The sequence below is a fragment of the Manacus candei genome, unplaced genomic scaffold (assembly GCF_025592945.1).
Source record: "Manacus candei isolate 608988 ecotype Guabito, Panama unplaced genomic scaffold, ASM2559294v1 h1tg000023l, whole genome shotgun sequence".
Lineage (NCBI taxonomy): Eukaryota > Metazoa > Chordata > Aves > Passeriformes > Pipridae > Manacus > Manacus candei.
The window spans coordinates 7877501-7890697 of record NW_026138071.1 but is presented as its reverse complement, the minus strand read 5'-3'; the positions used below and the strand labels follow the sequence as shown (position 1 = coordinate 7890697).

General features: G+C 59.4%; 2 protein-coding genes across 3 annotated transcripts in view; one reads left to right on the top strand and one right to left on the bottom strand.

Annotated features, from left to right (window-relative positions):
• The first annotated feature begins 5967 nt into the window (after window positions 1–5967).
• On the top strand, window positions 5968–11272 carry RACGAP1 (Rac GTPase activating protein 1). The gene is made up of 16 exons (XM_051787914.1): window positions 5968–6071; window positions 6181–6383; window positions 6468–6604; window positions 6802–6880; window positions 7068–7121; window positions 7741–7818; window positions 8075–8195; window positions 8421–8611; window positions 8822–8983; window positions 9128–9223; window positions 9297–9498; window positions 9574–9679; window positions 9813–9945; window positions 10021–10123; window positions 10232–10349; window positions 10423–11272. Exons 1-16 carry the CDS (start codon window positions 5987–5989, stop codon window positions 10472–10474), a joined length of 1920 nt encoding a protein of 639 aa, XP_051643874.1. The 5' UTR covers window positions 5968–5986; the 3' UTR covers window positions 10475–11272.
• A 130-nt stretch (window positions 11273–11402) lies between these two features.
• GMPPA (GDP-mannose pyrophosphorylase A) overlaps window positions 11403–13197 on the bottom strand; it is a 4759-nt gene continuing 2964 nt past the window's right edge. For both annotated transcript variants that reach the window (XM_051787922.1, XM_051787923.1), the window contains exons 10-12: window positions 13084–13176; window positions 12824–12992; window positions 11403–12741 (exon numbers count right to left, since the gene is read on the bottom strand). In XM_051787922.1, coding sequence (XP_051643882.1) covers window positions 12641–12741; window positions 12824–12992; window positions 13084–13176 — 363 coding nt within the window. In that variant the 3' untranslated portion in view covers window positions 11403–12640. The remainder of the gene's footprint in view (window positions 12742–12823; window positions 12993–13083; window positions 13177–13197) is intronic.

Below are 13197 nucleotides of genomic sequence, written 5' to 3'. Positions count from 1 at the left end.
AATCTTCATCATGAGAAGGCAGGGCAGTTCAGGCAATTACTGCCCATCAACAGAACTTCATGCCTAGCAACATAATAGAGCAAATATTAGGAGAAAAATGCTTCTGAGGACCTCGAGGGCAGGGGAACAGGGAGTAATAAAGATCTGCTTGGAGCTCGCATGGAATAAATCTGCCCGATCTGACTTGATTGCCTTTTTTGGGTAAAATCGCTAAATAAATTGATGGTGAGGAGACAAGAGGTGTGATATATCAGGCTTTTATTAAAGCATTTGATATAGTATCTCAGGGAATTAATTGCAGTTGGTGGGGACAGCCATACCCTGTCTGAGCTGGGTGCAGCTGAGGAGATGAGGGAGATGGGGCAGCCTTGGACACAAGTGGAACACATGGTGGCATCCTGTGACACCACTGACAGAGCAGCCGCTCTTCTTCCATCCAGGTGAATGTGTCACAGCTCCTGCTCCATGACCTGTGTCCCAGGGCAGCTGTGACAGGAGCACCAGTGTTGCATCTGGATTATCTGGATGCACCACCCTGAGACAGTACCCATAGCAAGACTTGTGCCTCAAACTGCACCTGTTTGGGGCCACTACCTCTATGTGCCCAGGGCCATTCTGCAGCTTCAGGACTTTTCTGCTCTTGCCATGGGCTCTGCTTGCAGAGCTCTGGCTGGGAAGTGGTATCAACCATGGGCAGTGGTCATGCCCAGCTAGGCACAACTGGATAGGATGCCTCAAGCTGTTCCCATGACTCTACTTTGCACAGCATTTCTGCTCTTCTGCCATGAGTGTCTCCAGGCAGGAGATCTGGTCCTGCCTCTCAGCCCAGCATGGGCTGCAGTTTCGGCTCATGCAGGCAATAAATCAGCCTGCTTGCCCAGAGGTGGCTGTGTGGCCCCTGCTGCTTCAGCTCACATTTCCCAGCCTCAAATTACCCCAGGCTACCAGAGAGCTGGATGGTTTTGTGCCACTCCTCCAAACTCCCCTTGCTCTGTTTTTGTCACCAGATTTTGCCAAAGCCTCTCGAGTACCCCTATGTCCAGGCGCAGCATCTCCCAGCACGTGGTTCCCACCAGCAGCCCTGCTGGGCAGCAGAGCTGTGCCAGCCCCAGCTGCTCAACACCACAGGGAGCCAGATGAGCCTCGGGAAGGCAGCTTTGTTCAACTGCAATGGCATTTGCTCCTTGACCAGATCAGTACAGGGTCAGAGGTCCCCTGCCAAATTTTTACATGTTTGGCTCAGTGGGGGAGCAGCCCAGAGCATGCTTTTTGCTGGAAACCTCCTGGAGTGTTTCTCCTTGAAAACAGTTTTTTTCACAGTGGGGTTCCTTTGATGTTCACACTGGGAGCTCCACATGCAGCAGTTACACTCCGAGCTGGAGTCTCTTTTCCCCTGACTGAGGAGTCCCTCTTTCTGTCCCCTACAGCCCCTTTCCCTGTCCAGCAGTGCCAAGCAGACAGGGGCTGGAGGAGCCGGAGGTGATGGCAGGCTCTCTGATGGAAACAGCCCTGCCACGGGGCAGTGAGTGAGGGAATCCTTCTGCTGTTAGCACCCACAAAGTGTTGGGTGCTGTGAGATCCTGGAGGAAGCTGGGGGAGAAGCTTCCTTTGTGATGGTACAGCTCACCTTTGGTGCCTGGCCAGCCAAGCTGCCCCAGAAGAAAACCACTAAATCCATGAGACTATTCAGGCATCCCAGGTGGGTGTGATGATCAAAGCACAATGGTTCAGGGGCCAAGCAGAGAGAAAAGATCTGTGTTTGTGTGGCATCAGCAGATTTCCCCACAGCCCCCACTTTTTGGGCAACAGAGGAAGCTATTAAATGAGGCACATCCATAGTGGTCCCAGCAGGATGCTCTCCCCTATATGCTATCTTCTCTCTCCCTGCAGTCTAGCTACTTCCCGCACCAGCCTCTTTCCAGCTCCTTGCACTGGTGCTAATCCCCTAATCTGTGCAAAGCAACAATTTTCTGCATGGCACAGCTGCTGCTTTGAGATCTGCATCCCTCCTCCCCGCATAACCAGCTCCCTTATCAGCAGCAGGTATCAGGTGAGCCAGGCACCATCTACTTCTGATAAACCCGTGTTTTATTTTGCCCTATTTCCATTTATCTCCAAGCTTGTAATTATCCCTCATCTCGCAATGTGTTTTGCTGCCTTGTGCGCTGAGGAGTGGAGGTGACAGGTGCTTTGCCAGGCAGCCCTGGACCAGAGTCTTCCTGGTGGGATGCAAGGACCTGGTGAGGTGATGTTCCGGGACGGGTCCTGCCCACCATGCTGGCTGCTGAGCTACCCCTGCTCTCTCAGCACCCAGGCCGCATTCCCTTTAATCTTACACAGCGGTGGAGATGGATTCTCTCCCTGTGAGCCAGATGTGTTGCACGGAGCATAAACACCCGCGACAGTTGTTGTGCTCCTCGGTGCGAAGGCATCAGATGTCTGCATTAAAACAAAGCTCTCCACTTAATTACTCAGGCTGATAATTCAGCGCGTGGAGGCGGCTCTGGCTGAGAGCAGAGGGCTGGATCACAGCTGGGACTGGAGAGCCTTGAAGTGCACATTAATCCCAGCTCTTGCAGCCCTGATTAACGGTGCTGGAAACCTGCCCGCCCCACACATTCCCAGGGAAAGGTTCTGTTACTGCCCCACCAGAGGCGGCCCAGGCTGGTGCCCAAGTGGCTCTGCTGACCCCTTGCTAGGCCAAGGTGCCCCCTTCTCAGCATCTTTGGAATGGAGTGGTCCAGGACATGAGGGACTATCACTCTGAGGGTGTTGTGCTGCCCATCTACTGCTTCTGGAACCCATGGGAGCTGGGTGCAGTATGGTGAGGGTCAGGCAGGACCCCAGGGTCACCCTGCACAGGGACCTGCTGCAAGGGAGAACTAGAGACTGGAACTGCCGCTGGGTGGTGAGAACTGGAGACAGACCATGGCTGGGCTCAGATCAAGACCAGGCAGACCACCTAAGACCTTCCCCTTGGGGCCAAAGCTGCCTACTCCTGCTAACCTGAATTTCTCCTTCCAAGACCAACAAACACCTCCTACAAATTCTTTTTGCTCCCCTCAGTCATCACCAGGGCCTAGGGCCCTTCCTGGCAGAGTCCCTCACTCAACTGTGTGCCTAAGCCTGCAAGCACCTGCCCAGCTCTGCCAGTTTGTCTGGGATGGGATTCTTTCTTGAACCTATCTCCCCTTCTCTTCCTCCTGCCTCGTTCTCCAGCCCTGCCCCTACTCCCTTCCCTCTCCTCATTCCTCCCTGACCTCAGTGCACGGTCATCCCTGGATCTGGGGCATCCCTCTCCCAGTAAAGCCCCCAGCAGACTGGCACTGACGAAGATCTGCCTGTGGGGTCCTGTCTGTCCAGGGAGACTGATTTCCTCCAGCTCTGCTCCTGCCCTCTTATCTCTCTTCCCTTCCCCGCACATTTTGCTCTGTGGCCAGGGTGAGTGGGAGTCACAGACCCTATCCTGCCTGGGCTGAGCACCCAGGCTGGTGCTGGGCATGCAAGTCAGACAGACCCAAAGCAGGCAGGCAGGCAGATGCAGGCAGCACCATCCCAGCGGGGCTCCAAGAGTTAAGTTGTCATGTATTCAGGGCCATGCGCTGGCCAGGAATTACACTTTTATCGGCATGCGGTGCTGCCGCCACTTGAATTGGGACTGGGAACTCTATTTCCGAGCTCACCCAAATTATTCTCGAAGAGATAAAGCGCGGTGCAGAGCAGCGCCGGCGCTTCATTAACATTCCCCAGCCCATTCAGCTTTAAACGAAGATTGCCTGCCTCGGAAAATGATAAAATTGAACATGTGAAGCAGGGCATTATGTTCCATCAGCCGATATTATTTCCCACGCAGAGGCCGAGCAGAGACACAAACAGCTATTTATGCAGTGCCTGGCCAAGCCAGGGTGGCTTGGGAGGGGGGAACAGGCAGTGGTGGGGACACAGAGTGGGTGGCGAGTGCCCCCCTCCCATCCCTGGGCATAAGAGGGGCTGTCTGCATACTGCCAAGGCTGCTCTGACCTTCTGGGGGCTTCCAGGCTTGTACCCAGAGTGCAAGGTGGGTCTGGAGACCACAGACCTGCTCCATGCGTGGTGTGGAAAGGGGCTCAGGGGTGTGTGGGTTCCCCCAGGCAGTGCTGGCAGGGCTGGGGCATCTCTGTCTGCTGCCCTGACCCAGAAATTGCATGTCCCCTACCAGACCTGAGCAGGTGGGGTGCTGGCTCCATGTGCAGGATGGGGTCTAACCTCGTGGGTGAGTGCTGGGCCAGTGGGGTTGGGGGCCATCCACAGCCAGGGAGCATGTGCCTCCCCAGAGGCAGGCAGGGAGGGCTAGGCAGGCAGGGGAGGGCTGAGCAGGAATGCCCCCGGGGCTGCAATTGGATTTTGCTTGGCCATGCTGAGCCTATCGATCCAGCAGTAATTAAAGTCGCTCCAAAACCTGACTCATATTCAACCTTGGAAGGAAGGAGCTTCTCTGAGAAACACCCTCTGCTTCCCGTGTGCTGGCATGGTGTGCAGCAAAGCCTTGCCAAGGTGCTCCCAGCACATCCCTTTGGGTAGATGGGCTCTGTCCCAAACAGGGACCCTGCCTTGGGACTGCCTGGGGCCCAGGCAGCAGCACCCATCAGGCAGCATTCTTGCCAGTGTCCCTGGCATCGCACAGCCCCGCTTGTGAATGCTGATGAGGTTCAGCCCTTGAGGGGGGGGGTCCATGTTACCTGGACTCTATAACTGTTCTCTGGACCCTGGCTATTTTTTCCCCATGTGACCGAGACACATCCCTGGGATGTGGTAGTGCTCCCCCATGCCCCTTTCTTGTCATTGTCTGGGCCCAATGAGGGACTGACATAGGGAGAGGAGCCTATTGAATCCACAGCCACTCCTGAGAGGCACCGGGGTGTTGGGGTGGACCTGCTGCCACATGTCCACAGGATGTAAAACCCCTTCTCCAGTTCAGAGGCAGCCGCGGAGGTGTGAAGGCAGGCGAGGAGCCTGCGAGGTGTTTGTGAGCGTGTGTATGTGTGTGCAGGGGCTTGCACGCCCAGCCCTGCCGCCAGCCCCGCTGCTATTCCTGGCATTCGCAGCAGGTCGGGACAAGCACTGGGGAGGGGGAACTGCCTTTCGTCGGCGCCCCCCGCACCCTGCCTGGACCCTCCCACGAGAAAGCAGGGCCGCCAGGACCCGGGGGCTGCGGCAGAGAGGGGGTGCGGGGCGGGGGGCTGCCCTGGGGAGTCCCCGCGCAGGGGACCCGGGGGCACAGCACGGGCAGCGCGGGCAGCGGCAGGGCTTTGCGGCGGGAATGTGGCTCCATCTGCAGGACACGGACCCGGCCGGGAGACCCGGTGCGGGGGATCCTCGCCGCCCCCGCCCGCCGCTTTCCATGCGGGGCACAGTGCTGGGGGACAGCGGACAGGGGCAGCGGCTCCTCCGGCTCCTCCGCCCCCATCTGCGCCCCTCCTGGGATGCGGGGCTGGGGAAGCCGTGCCCTTCCCGCATCCCTGCACACCCCCAATGTCTCCCGCGCCCAGTGCTCCCGCCGATGCCCCTGCACCCCCGAGCACCCGCACCCACTGACCCTGCACTGCTCAAGTGCTCTCATTAGGTACATCCAGTGCCTGGGCATCCTCCTCCCCCAAAGGCAACCCTCACCCTGCTCCGCACCCCTGCAGCCAGTCCTGCCTCCGCACCCCGGGGCATTCCATGCCTAAAGATCCCGGGAACATTCCCCCTCGCCGGCAGCAGCCGGGACGGGGGGTCGGGCCCGGTGGTGGCGGGAGGCGGAGGCGGAGCCGGGCCGGGCTCCACCCCGGCCCCCGGCCCACATAGGCCGGCCGAGAGGGCCCCTCGCCCCTCGAGCCTGCGCCGTCCCGGGGGCGCACGGCCCATCCCAGTGGTCGGAGGAGAGCGTGGTGCAGAAGCTGCGGGTGGATGCGGGGGAAGGGGTGCTGTGCTGCCTGACTGCGGGGTTCCTGTCCCGGGCGGCGGGATGCTGCGGCAGCGCTGCGGGCGGCTCCTGGCCCGGCTGGAGCAGGGGCTGCAGCTGCTGGAGCTCGGCGGCAGCGTGGAGGAAGGTGGGTGTGTGCAGCCCCTCGGCCCAGGGCACCCCGGAACCCCTGTCTCCATCGAGGTTTGGGGGAACTTGCCCCGCTCCCGTCTGGCCACCCGCTGGTTTTCCCCCAGACTACATCCGGATCGCTCGGTGCTTCGAGGCAACACGCCAGAGATGCTGCCGGCTGGAGCAGGACGGGCGTCGTGCCCGCGAGAAGCTGGCCCGTGTGGAGGCCGAGCGGGCAGCGCTGGAGGTGAAGCTGAAGCATGCCCGAAACCAGGTAGAGGTGGAGATGAAGAAGCGGCACCGGGCAGAGGCTGAGCTGGAGAAGCAGGTCAGGGGGCTGGCCACAGGGGTACCCCGCAGGGCTGGCTGTGGGGACCCCAGCCCTCTCACCACCACCCTGTTTCACTTACAGGAGCGCAAACTTCAGCTGGTCTTTGAGTCTCTGATGCGGGAGCCATGGGGCAATGGAATGCTGAGCAGGAACCAGTGCTCTGTTCTCAGCGCCCTGGCCGGCCGGCGCCTCGGGGCGACCCTGGCACCGGGCAGGAGGTGAGCGGGGCTGGCAGACCTCAGCCCCTCGGGCAGCCCTGGGCTTGGCTGTGCCCCTCTCCCCCTCACTGCTGCTCACCTTGAGGGGCTCGTTGGGCATGGGCTCTGCAGAGGCATCAGCCATGAGCTCCCAGGAGCAGCTGTATAAGTAGGTGCTGGCTGAGGGGGGAATTGCTCCAGCTGAGCTCACTCTGCAGGTCATCTGCAGTGGACGAGTCGTGCCAGTCCCTCTTGTCCCACTCAGATATCAGCTATGACTGCACCGAGGACGATGTGGTAAGGAGTGTCCTGCTGTGACTCTTGGGGTTCACCCCAGCAGTGAGGGGGTGTTTTTGCCCCATTTCTGCAATGGAGCAGCCCCTTTGCATGTCTGTGGTTAGGGGTGGGCTGCTGTCAGAGCCAGAGATGAATGTTGGGGTTGTCCCTGGCCCTGCCAGCCCCTAGACTCCTTGCTGCCTTTCAGGATGTTGATATGACGGTGGTGCGGACCCTGAAGCGCAAAGCCCCGGAGAGGCAGGTATGAAGGAAATTCTGGGAGCCCTGGGGGCTGATGTTGAGGTGGGGTCTGTGCCCCTCTGTGGGTAAGGATCACCCAGCTCTGATCCCAAGGTAATGTGCCCTTGGGTCCCTCTTCCCACTCAGATCCTCATGTACAGCCCAGATTGGGGTGCTGGCCCTGGGCCATGAGAGGTGAGGGCACCCAGATACTTATCCATCCCAGCACAAGAGGCTGCAAGGAGCCTGGCAGGGGGTTTAATTTATTGATGCTGGGCTGGGAGCATCGTCTCTCGGCAAACCTCCCGCAATCAATAGAAACTCCATTATGCTCCACTGTGGCCCAGCTGGGCTCCTCAATAATTCATCCCCATATGTGGGCATCCCGCACCCTGCTCTGCTTGCACCTCTGCATTGCAGGCCTGGCCTGGCCTCCCCCAGCCCCAGGGCTGGCTCCAACCCAGAGGGGGGGGCCTGAGTCCCCAAGGTGCCTGGTGTGGGGCAGGCAATGCTGGGGGGGTGACATGAGACTGGGACTTTTTTTTTGGGCTGGGGGCCACTTGACTTGAGTGATCTGGGGTGTGGGGCAAAGTCAGGGAGGGGTCTCTGCCTGCTCTTCACACTGTTTTCTCTGTTTCTAGCATGTGTCCCTGGCCCCTCAGATTGGCCCTGTTGTGATGGCAAAGAGGCACCGTTCTTCTGTGGTACCCCATAATGCTGTGAGTAGGGACCTCAGCGTGCCCTGAGCAGGGATGGGGTGCATGGGCTGTCCCAGTGCCAGAAGGCAATGCTGCAGCCTTCAGTCCTATGGGTTCTGTGGGGTCTGCTGTATCACCCTGGTCCCAGTGGGGACAGCAACCCTGGCTCTGGAGGACCACAGGGATGTGGATTGGGTGGAGTAGAGATCATGAGGGAGATGTTGGAGAACTGTGGGGCTGCGGACAGGCACCTTCTCATTGCCTCCTATCTTGACAGGCAAGTGTCCCCTCTATGCCCCCTCCTGCTGAGGTCCCAGGCCCTGCTGGAAGCCTCCTGCCCACTGCTTTGGTCCCACGCCGCCGATCTTGCCAGGGACGTCGTGTCTCCATGCGTGCAGGTCATGGGAAGGGCTGAGGAGAGGGTTGGTGGGTGATGGGGGACTAGTCTCAGGATGCTGCTGTCACATGGGAGGGAGGGGATCTGCTGGGGGATGCTTATCCCCACCATGGAGGTACTGGGGTCCTCTGGACATGCCAAATGCCACTGTCCCATGCAGAGGTTCCCTGAGAGCTGAAAAGCCTCCCCACATGCCAGCTGGTAGATGGGATGGTTTGCCTTTCAGGTCTCCCTCCACTACCTCCTCCCTCTGAAGAGCTGACCACGGCGTGCAGCACCAGTGAAGCTCATGGCTGCCATGCCCCGGGGCAGGAGAGCCACACTGAGGGTAGCTCAGAGGGGCAGCCAGCACCAGCCTCCTTCCCCTCACCTCCACAGAGCCTCCCAACAGTCCAGCACCAGTTCACATCCAAAACGGTTTGAGTCCCAGCCTCTCTCATCCTGGGTGGTAGGCAAGGGGAGAGGGTCGTGGTGTGTGGGGGGCAAGGCTCTCCTCTATCCCCCACCCCCTTAGCTCTGCCTGCAGGGGGAATGGATGGAGGTAGTGGGGGCTGGCTGAGAGAAGATAAAGGAGTGGTACTGGGTATCTGCAAGAAGGGGGGCCCCTTACCCTGCTGTCCTCTCCAGGTGATCCGCCCTGAGCCGTGTGGTGTCTGTGGCTCCCGCATCCGCTTTGGGAAGACTGCCATCAAGTGCTGTCAGTGCCAGCTGCTGCTGCACACCAAGTGTCGGGAGCAGTGCCCCAGCCCTTGTGCACCCCGGCCTCGCCACCACACCTGGCCCCGTGAGGTGAGGGGGCACAGCAGTGCGTGGGGGCTGCTCCATGTCCCCATGGGGCTTTGGGGCTATCAGCCCCAGGATGCTGGGCCTCTGCCCACCCTGACTGCAGGGCTGGGTGGTGGGCACAGAGTGGGTCAACGTTGTCCTCCCCAGGGTGTGCTGGCTGACTTTGCCCCCTCCACGAGGCCCCTGGTGCCCTTGCTGGTGGTTCAGTGTGTGACCGAGGTGGAGACTCGAGGCTTGACAGAGGTAGGGGCTAGGATGGTGGAGGTGGTTGATGCTGTGGTTCCTATGGGGCTGAGCCTCTCTTCCTGTGCCCCAGACAGGGCTGTACCGGGTGCCGGGTGCGGAGCAGCTGGTGCGGGAGTGGAAGAGGAGGCTGCTGCGGGCTGGGGGTGCGCTGCCCACCCTCAGCAGCGTGACTGACATCCACGTGGTGTGTGGTGTGCTCAAGGACTTTCTGCGGGGCCTCAAGGAACCACTGGTTACCTTCAGCCTCCACCCTGCCTTCCTGAGTGCTGCTGGTGAGCAGGGGTCTCAAGGTGGGACATGAGAGAAGAAGAGGCTGCTTCTAACAGTGATCCCTGGTGCCACCACAGACATCCTCGATGATGCTGCCTGTGACACAGCCCTGCGGCACGTGGTGAGCAAGCTGCCCCCCGCCAACAGGGACACCCTGGCCTTTCTCATGCTGCACCTGCTCAAGTGAGTGGATCATCCTGGTGTGGGTTCTGGCTCTCTGCCCCTCACCCAAGCTTTGTGCCCTAGAGCAGGGAAGCTGCGGATGAGGGGCCCCTTGGCTGGGCAGCATGCTCACACCCTCTGTCCCCACTTGCAGGGTATCACGCAGCCCCGACTGCAAGATGGATGTGCTCAACCTGTCCCGTGTGTTTGGCCCTACACTGGTAGGACACAGCTCAGCCAACCCCACACCACTCGCCATCATGGAGGACACACCGCGGCAGTGCAAGGTGAGGGGGTCCTTCAGGTGTGGGGTGTACCCTGGGCACTGCCAGCATCCCTGTCCTACATCCCTCTCTGCCCAGGTGGTGGCTCGTCTCCTCTCGCTGCCACCTGACTTCTGGAGAGGCTTTGTGGGGACAGAGCAGGAGAACCTTGTGCCGATGCCAGCCCCAGGGGGTGAACGTGGTGAGGCACAGGAGCCCCAGCCCCTCCTGCCCTGGCCTTGTGGCTTCTTTGAAGGGTCCTGGTTGTCCATGGCTGGGGTTTGATAGCTGTCCCCACTCTATCCTGCAGAGCTGTTCTTCCACCCCATTGTCTCTCCGGAACCCAAGCCAGGCCAGCTGAGCCCAGCTGGTACCTGCTGCCTCCCCAGCACCCTGCGGAGCTGCGTGGGCACGGCCACCCGGCCCCCGTGAGTGCTGCCGGGGTGGGTGGGAGCCCAGGGGAGCTCACTTTGCACCCCTGACTCATCTCTCCCCACGCAGGCAGGGGCCGGCCCCGAGGAAGGTAGGCCGGTTCTTCCCTTCTCCGGTGTAGCCTGCACCAGTGGCTCCCTGGGGACATGGAGCTGGCACTGGAGGAGGAGCAAAGCCTGCAGCAGCAGGCTGCCTGTGGGGTGGCAGTGCTGAGCTCAAAGCTCTGCTCTGCTCTGCTTCCCTGGGGTGCTTCCCTCGGGGCTGGGGAGCAGAGCTGGCTCTGCCCAGCCATGGTGGCAGGGATGTTACCCCAGTGCTGTACTTTGTCAGGTTTCTATTAAATGTTTGCAGCAAAACACACCTGGCTGTGGCTGGTGTCTGTCCCTCCCTGCTGCTGCCAGGTGCCAGGGGTTAGGGAGCACGGGCATGATGGAGCTTGGCTGGGCAGTCCACAAGAGCTGTACAGTCAGCACAGGTGTAAGCAATGCCTATTTTGGGAGGGCAGACAAGGCCTCCTTCCACCTGAGCTGAATCCCTCCTCTCCTGCCCTGGAGCCCAGGATGTGGGAGGCCCCTCTTTGAGCTCAGATGTTGGCCTCAAGTAATTGGAGCTGTCCTGCTCCGGGCAGAACAACCTTAAAGTGTTTCCAGACTTCCTAGCGCCTCAGTGGAGGCCCCTTTAACCCCTTCCTCTCCTCCAGCCCTGGCGCTAGAACTGCAAAGCCCAAGCAGCACTGGAATGTACAGCTCTTTCCCTCCAAGACAGGAAAGCAGAATGATGCTGTAATGGAGCAAGATTCTAGGAAGGGCTCATCTCCCAGACAGCTCTGTGCAAGGGGGAACTTAGAGAAAAGGGTCATTACACAACAGGGCTGAGAACTGCCCCATGATCACATCCAGCAGCTGATAAACCTTTGTCCCTACTAAAAGCCGGACCAGATGTGGCACATGGGAGAAAATTCAAGTACAATCCTGAAAGCAAGAACTTTGGCTCAGTTTTCCCCAGTGCAGGAGTGTACACCAGAGGGCAAGAAAATTAACACATCCAAGGCAGAGGCAAAACTGAAGGAGTTTAATGTGCTTAAAGCCAGGGAACAGCTAATCCCCGCCCAGGACCACAGGAGAACTGGCACAGGAAGGCACAGGGCTGGGAGCAAGGATTTACTGCAAATCCATTGAGCTGGGGTGGTACTGGATGAATGGAGAATATCTAATGTGCCGTCTCACTGAAGGTGAGAGGCGTGATGGGGCCCTCGGTGGAGTGCAGGGCTTTAGCACAGAGCTCAAAAATGGGGGTAAATGGATAAAAGGCAGTGTTAGTTACAATAGAGAGCCTGTGCTTCAATAAAATCAGGTTTTTGAGACAAAGTGAGGTGCTACATCTCTGGCACCTGCGCACATGTAAGTTGATTGCTCTGGTGCCCTGTGAATGTGGCTAGTGCAAGAGGGAGACATGCAGTGAGCCCCCCAACTTACAGCCATGCTGGTGTGAAGGAGGCTCTTGGCCCACCAGGGTGGCAGAGGCTTGCTGCCATCACTCTGAGCCCTGCCTAGGCAGCAGGCACAGGTCTCAGCCTGACAGAAGCAGGCCTGGCAAGGCTGGCAGCTCTTCTGGCTTGCACTGAGCCCATGGCGGAAGAGGCTGTGCTAGGGGAAGGGGTGCTCTTGCAGTTCCCTCCAGGGCCAGCAGCCTACCAGTCTAACCCAGCCCTTGTGTGCCAGTACCCTTAGGACAGCTTGGCACTGTTTTCCCAGTAGTAGGCAGAAGCCCAGCTCAGGCAGTTGCAATCACACTGATGAAATCAGGAGGCTCCCAACTGGCTCCTGTGGGGTGAGCTGCCTACACAGGACAGGCCCATTCAAAGCTCCTTGGTCTCTAAGATGGGCCAAGACCTTCCAGGGAGATGCAGACAGCAAATGATGCAGGGAGAGCCTGGTGAGGAGTGGCAATGTGGTGCTGTTAGTGCCCTTTGGTGGAGAAACACCCAAAATTGGATCCACAACACTGCAGGCAGCAAGTGCTCCCTACACAGGTAGGCAGGCTGGTGCCAGGGTCACATGCTGTCCCTGAAGCCTTCACCCTGGCCCAGGGCTGGTCCCTGGGCTGCAAGAGAAGCAGCACGCAAGGCTGATGCTCACCAGCTTTAATGTCTGTCTGGAGCAGTAGTCAGGCACTTGCAGGGCTCCTGGCCTGTACCTACTCCTTTGGGGGTAGTGGGAACCTCCCAAGAGGGCACAGGCTCTTGTGGGGCACAGCAGGGAGTGAGTGGCTGGTGCTGGCCCCTGACTCACAGGATAATCTGATTTTTGTAGCTGCGGCTCAGCTCCTTGTGAGGAAGGACAATGGAGTTGAGAATAACGACCTCAGCAGGGATGGTGACACTGCAGCCTGCAGGGAGAATGCAAGGGCGTTAGCAGGCAGGGAGAGACTGCCTCGCTGAGCAGGGCCATTTGGTGCAGCAGGGACGTACCCAGGATCGTGATGGATGGTGTGAGGCGTCCATCCCGGAAAAGGGTCTCGCTGTCAATCTTGGCATAGGGATCATTGGGGTTGGGGTCACTGGGCGTTCCTTCAACCCGGGCCCAGCGCCCAATGGTGCTGTCCCAGCCCACAATGGTATTGAGGACACAGGTGTGGTCCTGGGGTGAAGGAAAGGGGAATGCAGGGTGCTGCTGCCTCCCTGCAAGGAGTGGGGGTTGATACCCACTCCCTCAGGCAAATCCTACTTACGTGGAGTGAGGCGCCGTGCAGTACAATGGACTCTCGCACACGCACACCAGCTCCCACTGTCACCCCCTCCCCAATGGAGACATTGGGGCCCAACTGTGAGGACAGAGGGAGGTG

Bases quoted from the DNA above. Each gene is read 5' to 3' on its own strand.
- RACGAP1 (XM_051787914.1), top strand. From the start codon at position 5,987: ATGCTGCGGCAGCGCTGCGGGCGGCTCCTGGCCCGGCTGGAGCAGGGG. The intron at 8,196-8,420 runs GTCATGGGAAGG...TTTGCCTTTCAG, and splicing joins TCGTGTCTCCATGCGTGCAG to GTCTCCCTCCACTACCTCCT. The intron at 9,499-9,573 runs GTGAGCAGGGGT...GTGCCACCACAG, and splicing joins TGCCTTCCTGAGTGCTGCTG to ACATCCTCGATGATGCTGCC.